The sequence below is a fragment of the Nelumbo lutea genome, chromosome 1, assembly GCF_056320005.1.
Source record: "Nelumbo lutea isolate HS-2025 chromosome 1, American lotus-T2T, whole genome shotgun sequence".
Taxonomy (NCBI): domain Eukaryota; kingdom Viridiplantae; phylum Streptophyta; class Magnoliopsida; order Proteales; family Nelumbonaceae; genus Nelumbo; species Nelumbo lutea.
The window spans coordinates 176,732,254-176,745,100 of NC_142684.1; the positions used below are offsets into that span (position 1 = coordinate 176,732,254).

The 12,847-nt window shown below is 40.5% G+C and overlaps 1 protein-coding gene across 1 annotated transcript; it reads left to right on the forward strand.

The window, feature by feature from the left end:
- The first annotated feature begins 299 nt into the window (after positions 1 to 299).
- LOC148879413 (growth-regulating factor 4-like) lies at positions 300 to 5,895 on the forward strand. The gene is made up of 4 exons (XM_088960940.1): positions 300 to 1,257; positions 1,901 to 2,258; positions 5,060 to 5,541; positions 5,629 to 5,895. The coding sequence occupies exons 1-4, from the start codon at positions 1,065 to 1,067 to the stop codon at positions 5,634 to 5,636; spliced, it is 1,041 nt and encodes a 346-aa protein (XP_088817066.1). The 5' UTR covers positions 300 to 1,064; the 3' UTR covers positions 5,637 to 5,895.
- The last annotated feature ends 6,952 nt before the right edge of the window (positions 5,896 to 12,847 follow it).

The window sequence follows — 12,847 nt, forward strand, 5'->3', positions numbered from 1 at the left end:
TTTTTCTTCAAATGTTTGCACTTATGAAGCTTCTAAGGTTACATCCTAGTATCCCATACCCCGAAGAAACATAAAATTAGTTAGGACTGAAGAGATATATACCATACATCCAAGGCCCATTGCCATATTTAAATCAGAAGAATATCAGCCATCCGATCCATAAATCTTCGAAAACAAGAACGTCCCACAAGTTATTTTTTTGGACGAAAAAACCCTTTTCAAATTCACCACCAATTAATTCACCATAGACTCATCCAACTAAGAGGGCTTTAAATGTATCAAATCAAATCTTTTGGGTCAGGACTCTGGACTCGGGGAGAAGGATGGTGAATGAGGTAGCTTTTATGTCTTTGCTTGGACAAATTGAAGACTATGTGGTCTTCCGAGATTAATCAAACATTTAAGAAAAATTAATTAAAGAAAAGATTAAATAAATAAATAAATAAAATTATGGGAAGAAAATAGAAGAAAAAGGCAGAAATTTTGGGGGGGTAGATTTTGGCAATGCCTTTATAATTTTCCACTTCTGAGCAGATACTGCCTGCCTCCTTTCCCAACACACACACACACAGCTGCAGACAGAAGAGAGACAGAGGAGAGACTCACACACAGTCGCACACACACACATACACAAGCGCACCAGAAAACTAATCACTAGCACACACACACACAGACCACCGCCTCCGAGAAATCCTCCACTAAACATAGCAGAAGTTCCGCGAAACTTAGCAGAAGGAAGCAGGAGCAGATTGCAGAACAAGGGTCAGATATATAAACATCTGGTGAACAGAAGAACACTGAGATAGATAGATCTTCTAGGGTTTTGTAAAAGTTTGTAAAACATTAAAAGCCCTGTTCACATACTCACTTTTAGTGCGAGAAATGGCGAAGTGCTACTCTAAGGAGATTGCCATATTCGTTCTGCGACAGCGGTTTTGCTGTGTTCTGGGGTATGTCTGAGCTGGAGCTGGGGGTTGTTTTTTGTTGCAGCTTTTACTGGGTGAGGGATTGGTTGGAAACCCTAGGAGGAGGAGGAGGAGGAGGAGGAGGAGGAGGTAGAAGAGATGAACAGCACGTCGGCGTTGACGGCAACCGGAGTGCGGCCGCCGTTCACGGCGTTGCAGTGGCAGGAGCTCGAGCATCAAGCTTTGATCTTTAAGTATTTAATGGCGGGACTGCCTGTCCCTCCTGAGCTCGTGCATCCCATCCGGAAGAGCTTCGAATCCATGTCCGCGAGGTTCTTCCATCATCCCAGCAGTAAGAAAGGACGATCTCTGGCTCATGAATGTTCTTCATTTCCTTTTTCTTTTTTGTCTTGATTTTGTTTCTCGTTTCTTTCTTGTAGTACGTTGTTGGGGATTTCTGTGTGAGTTTTTTAGCTTTCTTGGATGCATATTTAGTGTTTTTGGGATGATATTGATCGGTGGTTTCTTTCATGGTTGCTTGATCATCTTCGATTTATTTCTTCGCTTATCGATTCTTCATCTGCTTTTCTTCAAATGTTTATCAAGTATTTTTGGATATTTTAGAGCTTATTTTGATTTTAATGGTTTGGAGGCTTGGAGCCCATTCATCTCGAACCGACACATCTTTCCGTCCCGCTTTCTTTTTGGGATTTCTGCAGTAGAAAAATTAATGACAGCTTTGTTTTTCGTTCTTGGGAATTAAGTCTTCGATTGGGTGTTTTGTTTAAGAAAGATATCATTGTGATTTCGTAGAAACTTGCGATCAGCAGAAGCACAAGGAAACCAAATTAATATTTCTTTTGGGGGAAGAGATTGGATTTGATCTTTCTGCAGTTTCAATGTATCCGGAAAATCTAAATGTGTTTTTGCATCTTAATATTCTACATTTTTAGAAGAGGCATTTATCAATCTCGGGTATGCTTTATTTTTTGCAGTGGGTTATTGTTCCTTCTATGGGAAGAAGGCAGACCCGGAGCCGGGAAGGTGCCGGAGGACAGACGGCAAGAAGTGGAGGTGCTCCAAGGACGCTTACCCGGATTCGAAGTATTGCGAGCGGCACATGCATCGTGGCCGAAACCGTTCAAGAAAGCCTGTGGAAACGCAAACTATCTCTCAGTCCTCGTCGACTGTAACATCGCTCACTGCCACTGCCACTGGTAGCAGTGTAGGCAGTGGGAGCTTCCAGAACCTGCCCCTACATTCCATCAGCAATCCTCAGGGCGCTTGCTCTGGGAACCCAACTCCATTGCAGATTGAACCCATCTCCTATGGAATCGGCAACAAAGATTACAGGTACTTGTATCGCAGTAGGTACCTGCTAAACAAGCCCTTGTACTGTTAGAATCCGATTTTGTTTCAAATCTGGCATGTTGATTTGTTAACTGCATTGTTTTCTTGAAGAATTCTTGGACACTCAAAGTGTTATTGTTGTCTGGTCTGTATTTGATTTTTGGGCCCATCTTTGTGGTTGATTAGGTACAGTGTGGAGATCTCTTGGCGTCTAGGCAGTGCATTTTTGTTAACTTTGGGCATTTTAGCCTGTTCTGAGTCTTTGGGCCCCTGTTTATATGATACCTTTAGTTCCTTCACCATCATATGCCAAAATCTGTTGCCCTCGACCCCCCCCCCCCCCCCCCCCCTCTTGCAGAGCGTGTTTGTTTTGAAAGTCTTGTGTTCTGTAACTTCTGTTGGTTCCTGGTTTTCTGTTCCCTATCTGGAAGTGGGTTCAGAGATCTGACAACCTTTGGAAGATATCCTGCCATGCTGCTAACTGGCACGTTAGTTAGCCTGTTCAATGTCTGTCAAAAGGCAAAGGTTTTAAGGGTAGACTTTTGGACTTCTAGAAGAATTACCTGTAACCTGTTGCAGAAAGAAAACTGTCAGTTTGTCCCTGAATTCAGTGCTATAAATCATTTTTTTCAGAGAGGTTTACTGTACCAAGTTCCTTAAAAATTCCTTTCAGAGAAAGCTTCGTTATTGGTCCATATCTGTAATGTGAAGAGTGAAAGCTATTTTATTTTTTTGGATTTATACATTTATTTACATCATGTTGATAACCTTAATTGGTTTGACCAGGCTGATGGTTTTTCTTCTTTACCCTCTTTAGATATATTCCTTGTACATTGTACCGACAATGAAATATAAATCATAAGATAAACACAGAATATCAGAAAATGCATAAAGTGATCAGATGGGGGGAGCATCTTTATTCTTTGCTGGAGTGTTCTATTTTGACATTGCTTTTTTTTTTTTTCAAATATTTGTCAAGTACATTGAGTTTTTCTGTGGCCTGGTTCTCTTAGATTGTTGGAATCAGAAGGCCTGTAAAATGGCTGGATTTGGGATTGTGATTTATGTGAAGGATGCCTTGTGAAAACATTTTGTTCTGGGAGCTTTGTAGTTGTAGATTTGAAATTATATGGAGCATACCTTGCTTGGCCTAGTCGTTTTTAGCAGGACCAAATTATACAAATCTTACTTCACCATCTAATGGAATACAAACAGCACAAATTCCTCTGCATAGAGGGTTGGGAACAAAAACTTTATGGGCATTGCCTAAAAGATTCCCTGGCTCAAATATTTAACTTGTCCGGTCTCACAGTTATCCAGCTGATGGACAGGTTACAGGGCCATCTCCTTCCTTCTTCCAGTATGTAAAAAAAATGACATGATATTGTGGTTTATTGATTGGATTTGTATTTACATACATCTCTAGTTCTGGACTTCTTTAATGGTAATTGGATTTCTTTAATGTTGGTTGTTGGCCATGTATTCATTCTATGATCTGTTTTCCACTCATTCAAAGAAATCATTGTATCATAAATGCTGGCTATTAGCCATGAATTCATTCTTTGATCTGTTTTCCACTCATACAGTGGAATCATTATCAATCATAGATTGTACTCCTTTTACCAGGCTTGTGGGGACCAAAAAGGGGAAAGAACATATAATTTGGTTTCCAGCTTTTAGGTTTCAACTCATAGACCATGGGATGGGAATCTTGACTTTTCTAGTTTGTCTGGTTTGGTCAATTATTTTCATTTTTGCAAATATATATTTCTCAATTTGTCATGTTTGCACCTCAGTCCAAATTCTGTGGGGTACAAAAGGAAGAAAAATGTGGTGGTTAATGGTTCAATGGGATAAATGGTGAGATGGGCCTTGAACCCAGGTTGTGGTATCAGGCTATCTGCACCCAACACCTTTACCAACTTGCATCTTGCAAGAATTACTAGGAGTTAATATCATCCTGCATATTACCTGACTTTGCGACTCAACGGTATTGATGTATTGCATCAATCTGATTTTTTGTATTTCATCTTTCCACATCACACTGCCTGTGCCTTGGAACTGAGCATTTGGATCCTACAATTATCTTTCTTGTGCTTTCACCTCTTAGATTCCTTGCTGTCTCTTGTTACCATTTCCATTTTCCTAAGGCTTGAACCTGCTCAATCTTCTTTAGTTTACATGTATCTTTTAATACCTCAGTTCCCTGCTATGATACAGATGCCTGTACAAAGGCCTGAGTTGTGTCAGATACTTGAATTTTAATGTAAATTCCATATCTAATACCACATCTAGCTGTATTGCTTGCCTGCCTACCTGGTTAACATGTGGTTATGAGTTCACTGGTTAACATCTAGCTGCTTTGTAATTTTTCGTTCATTAACGATATGATTACCATTTTGTTTATTTGGAAGATGTTTGTTGGTGGTATGTGGTCTTGTTAGATTTATTAATATTATATCTGTTTTAAGATGTTTATACCACTTAACCTTTTCCATATCATGAAGTCAATCAACTTCATTACCAAAAAAGGTTGTATTTACTTAAAAGTAAAATAAATGTAGAAACCTTTGCAGAAATTTATTCATAAAAGAAATCCCTTGCAGAAATTTACGAGTACAACTCAATACCTAATGTGATGTTATCTTCAGTTGGGAAACAATCTGTTGTTCCTTGATTAGTAGCTTACTGTTGTTTGAAGCATACCCTGAATTTTTATAGATTTTTATGCTTGAAAATTCACCAATTGGGCTGCTGATCACCAAAAAATGGCTATACTTTTCTTGATCAACTGAAATATACAGGTATCTCCATGGACTGAAACCAGAGGCTGATGAGCACAGTTTCTTCTCAGAAGCTTCTGGTAGTGTGAGGGGACTTGGGATGGACTCTTCTTTAGACAGCTCATGGCGTCTCATGCCATCAAGAGTCTCCTCATTTCCTCCATCAAAAATGAGAAATGGTTCCATTTTTCAGAGTGATTACCCCCAGATGCACTCGATGCAAGATATTGGGCATGCAACCGTTACAGCAACAACACTTTCGAAACAACAACAACAACAACAGCATTGCTTCTTTGGCAGTGAGTTTGCATCACCAGAGCCTGTGAAACAGGAAGGTCAGTCTCTGCGTCCCTTCTTTGATGAATGGCCCAAGACCAGGGAGTCGTGGTCTGATCTTGAGGATGAAAGATCCAATCGGACCTCATTCTCCACTACCCAGCTGTCAATTTCCATACCAATGGCATCCTCAGACTTTTCTGCAACTAGTTCTCGATCTCCTAATGGTGAGTATGTTTACTGCCTTAGAACAAAACTTTTACAATGCCCCAAGTCATTCTAACTTTTCTCTATATTCTGATTATGTGATGCAGATGATTGAAAGGAGGAGCATTCTATGATGTGATCCAGCCAAGATGTCCGTTCTTTATGGAATTGTTCCAAGGAGATATCCTTGTGTTCCTGTCAAATTCTAGGGTCCTCCGAGGAAAACTCAGAAACACTTTGGAAATATGCCTGCTTGTGATTTTAGAGTTGGTTTTTTAGTTGGTGTTAAAGGAGCTCGATTAGGATTGTTTGTCTACTTCTCCAGGGTCAAACTGCATGTTTAATCTTCTTTTTGATAAAACACTTTGGTAATATGCTTGCTTGTGATTTAGTGTTCAGCATTTTTAGTTCGATTAGGTTGTTTCTGTGGCACACTGCCACTGCGATTATTCTACCACGGGATCCAACTGCATGCTTAGAGTTATAAAATATTAAGGTCGATGTCTCTTTTAGAATAAAACCCTTCTATCCGGAAATTGAAAAATGCTGTGGACGTCGTCCATGGAGAAACAGACTCTCATTTCAAGGCAATTTAGTTGGTGTGGGCGGGGTCTTTAATCTGGACAATGGATCGATTCATTAGCATTACTTTCCTGAGTCTTGACCATGAGGCATCCTGCTATAGTGGGAAAAGCTAAGCTGGCTGATTAAACCCCAGGCAGGGCTTTTGTGGAGCATCCTTTTTGATGCCTTTATTTGATGAATAGTTATGTTTAAAAGGAATTCGGCTTCTGTCAGGGCAAGGTGGTGCTCTCACCGTTAGACCTGCCCCTTCCAAAATAAATCGCAATATAAGTATGGGGATATTCCCAACGTAAGACTTTTTAAGGCTGCTGGAACGGGCTTTGCCCTGACCGAAGAGGGAGGGGCTCGGTATTGGTTGTTTGGGACTGAGTTTGAGTGACACATCAAGGTTGCGTTTCTGAAATTTACTGATACGCTTGCTTAACACGGGTGGAGCCAGGAGTCCCCCCCCATTGAGTCCTTTTTGTTTCTCGGGATGGACTGGGTCAGACTTCAGAGGTGATAGTCGGGGTTTCCGGGATCCATGGATGCCTGTCCACTGAGTCTGACCACCTACAAAGATGAGCATCATCAGCGTGACAGTGACTGGGGGGGGGGGGCGGGATCACTCATTCTCTCAGTTGCTCCGTTCTTTTTGGAAGCTTTGGAGAGTGGGTGGTATGATATCTTCTTATCCTCATCCTACGCCAATGAGGAGGTAATTTATATGTTGAGAATCCGCGGCAGCATTCTGTTTGTCCAGATTTTACGGTCATAGAATAACATCAATATGACTGTCAAGATGAGACTGAGAAGAAGAAAACCTGAATGTGTATTATCTGCCATCCGAAATCTGGGGTAAGCAAAACTTTGTCCTCTACAAATACAATAGGAGGCTTATAGGAGTAGGACCCACCACTGATCCTTACCCTATAGAGATTAGAGAATGAGATTAGCAGCAGTAAAAGTAAAACAAAAACAATCTTCAAATGTTTGTGTATTCCTTGTTAAATTATTTTGGCTCCCAAATCATTTCTTAGTATCAAGGTTCCAAGTTTTGCTATGTATTGATTTTTGAACCCTCCGATACGTTAATTATTAAGAAGCGTTAAATTCAACTAGTAGTAAAATTGAATTGTAATATACTCGAAGCACAAAAAGAAAAAAAATAATAATAATAAATTTTGAACCATGCTTCACCCAAGTCTATTCCATCTGCTTCATCTTTTTCAGCTTTTTCGTGTTTTTTATTTTTTAAGAGCATCTCAGTTCAGAAATATTAGATATTAAAATGCTTGTAGGAAAATCCAGACAAAGCGAGCAAGCAGAGTGTAGAGATCATAATTGAAGCTCTATACGTCTGAAAATTTAAAGAAATGCGGCACCGTAATGCTGATCTTTTATAGGGAGTCCCATTTGAAGTATTGTTATCGGTTAGAACAAAATGGATGGAGTGTTCACACCATTGCTTTCAAAACTGGACTGGATTGGACGGTTAGACCGGAAAAACCGGGAATCGGTCACTTGATTGGTTCCGTTTTTCTCTAAAACCACTTTTTTCCCTAAACTGTTGATTTTGGTCAGCAAACCACTGAATCGGCCAATTGACCGTTCAAACCGTTTGAACCATTTGAATGGTTTTGATCGTTTTTCAATTTTTAAAATTTATTATTCTTGTCAGAATGGACCGGCCATTTAGGTCGAACGATCAAACCGTTCGAATTGATAACCGAACCCTGACCGGTTCGTTTTTAAAAACCATGGTTCACACTTATCATTACTACTGTACTGTAGTCCTCCAACTTTCTTTTTGAGTTTTGAAGGACTCACTTATTGAGAACAAGTGGTGTTTGGGAGTTGGGCTTGGACACAATGGTGTGGAGTGATAGATTTCCATTGTATGGATTGGTGGGTCCCAAACTGCACAAGTTATGGGGCCCATTACCCAAGCTGGTCCTCCGTACCTTATTATGTCCATTCCGTTCCTAACATCTACTTGTATTTTGCCTGGGTACTGGCCAAATCTACGGTACTCATTCTTTTATGTGTTTATCTATTATTTATTATTATTATTATTAACAATAAAAAACAACTGTTGGACCATGTGTCATCTAAAGAAGTGCCCGAGCCGTGTTGCTCGTACGGTCTAGATTTGCTGACGTGGCTACGTATGTGCCCACTTGGTAATATATATATGTATCCTAAAAAAAAAAGTTATGGCAATAGACAGTAGACGGACATAAGAATTTATAAAGAAAGAGAAGGAATCCGTGTCTGCTAGCGTCTAGAGCGTTTGCTTTGGGAGTTGGGAAAAAAGAATGACGTCATTCACATGGGACCCAGGACAGCTGCCTCCGTGTCAGAACCTCACATGGTCAGGCGTGACCAAGGAGCTTTCCGTCGTACATCATCGTCATCCATTAACGGAGCCCACGTCAAAGTTCTCTGCCCCGGGAGTCTCGCTCCGAATTTACGAGGCAACCCCCATGGCGTCACCTTGACGCCAATTCCAGTTTGGAGGAATATGTCCGGCTCGCCTGGGATTGGCCTCTGCACTGGGACTGTGGGACACCCAATCGGCCAAAGGCAACGCCCAGACACAGGTTGGGTCCCACGTCCTACCCATCTTATCCCTTCGATGACGTGGCACTCCCCTACCGGTCATTTTTGTCAAGTGGGGACCACCCCCTACAACTCTTGGGGAGACAACAACTGTCTGTCCGTCCCACCACCAACTCGTGGGTCCCACGAGTTTTTTGGCCTAGAGTCTCCAGAATCCAGGACAAGCGACCAAGTAGTCTCTGTCGCGGTGTCGTCCTTTGCTTTGCTTAGGAGTTAGGAAAGCTATTGAATTGGAATCCTTTATTAGGGAGTAAATTGGAGTTTGAATCTAGACATCGGTCGGGTTGGGATATGATATGGCTGTAATACCAAATCTTGGATCCGGGACCCCCATATAACTTACCACCTGTCAATAGTTTCTCAGTGGAGGCCTGGAGGGCTTAAGCTAATTACCTAATACAATACAAATACAATCCATTGCTTTTAAGTTTAAGTTCTGTATTGGGCTTTGGCATCATTCTTGGTCCATCGTGTTGCCTTTGTCATATGCAGTTATGTGTGTGTGCGTGTTTTATTGTCGGGGGTAGATATCGCGGCCACCTGTGGCGCAGAGATGCTGGTGCTGGGTTAATGAGAAGAGACGAGGGGGGCCGAATCCTCAACCGAGGCGAGAACTAACAGATGTATGTTCCGGCCGGTGGCTAGAAACAGTCAGACAGCTCAGTCCTCAGGTAATTGATGTGCCGTCGTTATTTGTCTTTCTCTCAGAGTCTTGAGTGGAGTGCCTTGTCATGGTCGTGGACTCATGGTCCCCCTGGGGCTGGGGACCCACAGAGAATGGACAAGGTGATTGGTAAGTATAAGACCCACCATCAAAAACTAGGGGCGGAACCAACAAGTATGTCTTCTTCAGTCTCGGGAAGGGACAGGGTGTGGCAACATCAGGATTAAGGATGGATGGATGAATGAATGAATGAATGAGTAGTTGTTTTTAGATTTTGGTGCTTATTATATTCATGAAATTTCGGATCTTGTCTTTGTATTACATGCAGTGTGTTCGTTATACACTTGAAATGATCACAGATGAAAATGTACTCCCACTAAAATAGTTTTTTGTTGGAAAATTATATTCCTCTCTCTCTCGTTGGAGTATTTTTGGTCTCATTTTCATTTACAAGATATAATACATTTTACTGAGATCTTTCTAAAGCGTAAAACAATGAACACCATATATGAAAGCATAAGATCTAGGAGAGGAACAGAACTCTTTTAGGTTCTGTATGCTTCCCGAGAGAGAGAGAGAGAGAGAGAGAGAGAGAGAGAGAGAGAGAGAGAGAGATGTGTCTAAGGAGATTATCCCGGTGGTTTAAAGGAAAAAAGAAACCTCAATTCGACTCAACGAAGCCTCATCTTCAACTACATGGAATTGGTTATTGGAATCCTTTTCTGCCATTTTGTTCTATTCATTCAGGGTGAAGGGTTATACCACAGGCAGGGGATCTGAGAGGGTAGGATTCCCACCTAATTTGTGGGTCAATCTCTGCTCACTTGCATCTCTGAGAATTTTTGGGTTCCTATTTTTGTACAGTTTTTGGTGCAACGGAATTGGCAAACACAGAAAAAGTAACTGAGACACAAAAATTACACAAGTGAACCTAAATAATCATCTCACTTTCATGGAATTGGGGTGGGAATAGAAGTCAAATCTAACTCTGCTCCAACAATCCATACCCAAAGTAACTGAGACAAAGCTTAATTTAGATTTAATTGAAGTTGTACATGTTTTCTTTTCTATAATGTTTTGAAATTGACATGCCTTCAAAACGTCAAATATTACAGGAGATTTGAAGGTAAAAAGACATGGTGTAGACTGTGGATTTTGTTTGATCCAAACCTTCCAAATGGTTGCAGGATACTGCCTCATCTCTAGCGCCTAATTTTGGCTTTTCTTGTGGCTCCATTTGTTTCAACGTAAGAGATCGAGTGGTAATTTTTTTCAACATGCATGAAATATTTCAACTATTTCTTCCTAACTTTTACGTAAAAACCAAAGTTTAACACAGCTTTTCTGGCGAAACAAACACAGCCTATGGCATGAATATATCACTGAACATTGGAAGGGAGGAGTACAAATTTGCTTTTCTTTCCCTTCTACATCAAAGCAAATGAGTTCCTAAATTGAAAAAAAAAATAATAACGAAAGAAAAAGTTACTATCGATGATACTTCGTCTCGGGAAATCTGGGTCTTTGGGAGTGCCGGGGGTTCCAACCTTCATCAACTCCATCAGTCGTCGTTGCCTTTCATGATCTTTTTGCTTGGGTGATCTATTTGATATCAAGACAAGTCATTTACGTGATTGTCTGTCCTGTATATAGTGAATAGGCTGAAGTTTGCAGTAAATACAGTAATGAAAATCACTGATCCCTTCTTTCCGAGTTTTGTTTTTTTTTTTGGCAGTACAAATTTCAATGGAATACAAAATTTGGACCTAGTTTAGTTTTGCATAAGTTTGCTTCTAATTATGATTTGCATCCTTACCTGATGCAAAAATTTCACTTTTGGTCAAACTTCTTGTTATCGATGGCAGTGCAAATTTTGTATCCTAAAAACTGATATAAAATTTACACCACCTTCTTCCTTTCTCCTGCTTCACTTCTCTCTCTCATACAAAGTGGGGACCAAATCATTTTGCTCCTGTCAACAAAAACCTTCCTCCTGCCTTTGTTCTCTTTCATACAAAGAGGGGACCACGTCATTCTTCTTCCCATTTTACTCCTCACAAACAAACGGAGAATTTAGAATTTCTAAATGGTTGTTCAGCTGCACAATAAATAATTTTGCTTCATTCTGTTCTATACTATTTTTTCATGGTTGCCCATGTCAGCATAGCCTTCTTTGTGCTTCCCAACCTCCTCATGAATCATAATCTTGTGATTTTCTTTTTTTTTTTTTTTTCTTTTCTGAAGATTGTAGAGTATGAAAAATATTGACATAGAATCAACGTGACCCCCAACATGGCTCCAAAATAGGGGTGATCATGGGCCGGTTCGGGCCGGGTTTAGCACCTATGGGCCTGGGCCTGGTTCATCCTATACCCCAGGCCTGTTATATGAGCCGGGGAGAAGGTGCTATTTCTTAAAAGGATGCGAAGTTGTTTTGTGCGGTGTTTTCCTAGCCTGGGAATGGGGCTGGACCGGCTGGTTACAGTCCGGGGCCTTTCTCGGGATTTTGGTTTGATGGCTCTTTTGGAGCTGGGTCTTTGTCTTGAGATGTTCTGCTGCTCAGCTCTAGGCTTTATATTTTTCGTATGGATCATCTGGGATCATCCGGGGATGCTTTCCGTATGGTGGGCCTTTTTGTTTTGCTGGCCCAGTTGTTTCTGGATTGTATGTGTGATGGGCATGGTTTCTTCCTCTGGACCAGGCCTTTTGTACCTTTTTTCTCCCTCTTTCTAATGCATCTTTAGGAATCATTTAACAGTTCGGATCAGGTAGGCACAACGTTGTAAGCACGGTAAGTGAGCACTTGGATTTTTTTTGACACCTGTCCCTTAAGTTTATGTTTGGTTTGAAGGAAAATGTAGGGAAAGGAAGGGAAATGTAGGGTTGGTTTTTGCCTTTCCCTTCCTTTTACAACCCACTTTTGAAAATTGTCAAAATATTTATCAAGTGCTCATTTAACATTCTTACTTTGTTGTGCCTAATAGATTCCATCCCATCATTTAATGCTTTATTTGCTTCTGGTTACAAGCTGATGACAAGGTACAGTCCATCAAATGCTAGATGGCCTCATACAACTTTTATTCTGCACTCTTCCATGTGTCTCAGCCCATACATGTTTCTCAAAAAAAAAAAGTTCCCTCTACAAAGAGATCCTCTTCTCACTACTTGTATATTAATGCTTTTGTTTTTTTTTTAATCTTCTTTGGATTATTATTGTTAGAGAATAAAATCCTATTTAGAGGCCTCGCCTAACAGTTTAAGCTTTTAGATTATATGGTTCCTTAAGATGGTACTAGAGCCTGTTTCACCAAGTGGCCTACTGTTCAATCCTCATTGCCCCCATTATAATTTATTAAAATTCAGCATAAAGTATGGATTAATATGTTAAGTTAAATGGTTTCTTGAGAATTATGACCCTTATATCATGAAAAATAAAAGGAAATATCTAAGCCTCTACCTAGGCGATTGCATAGTTT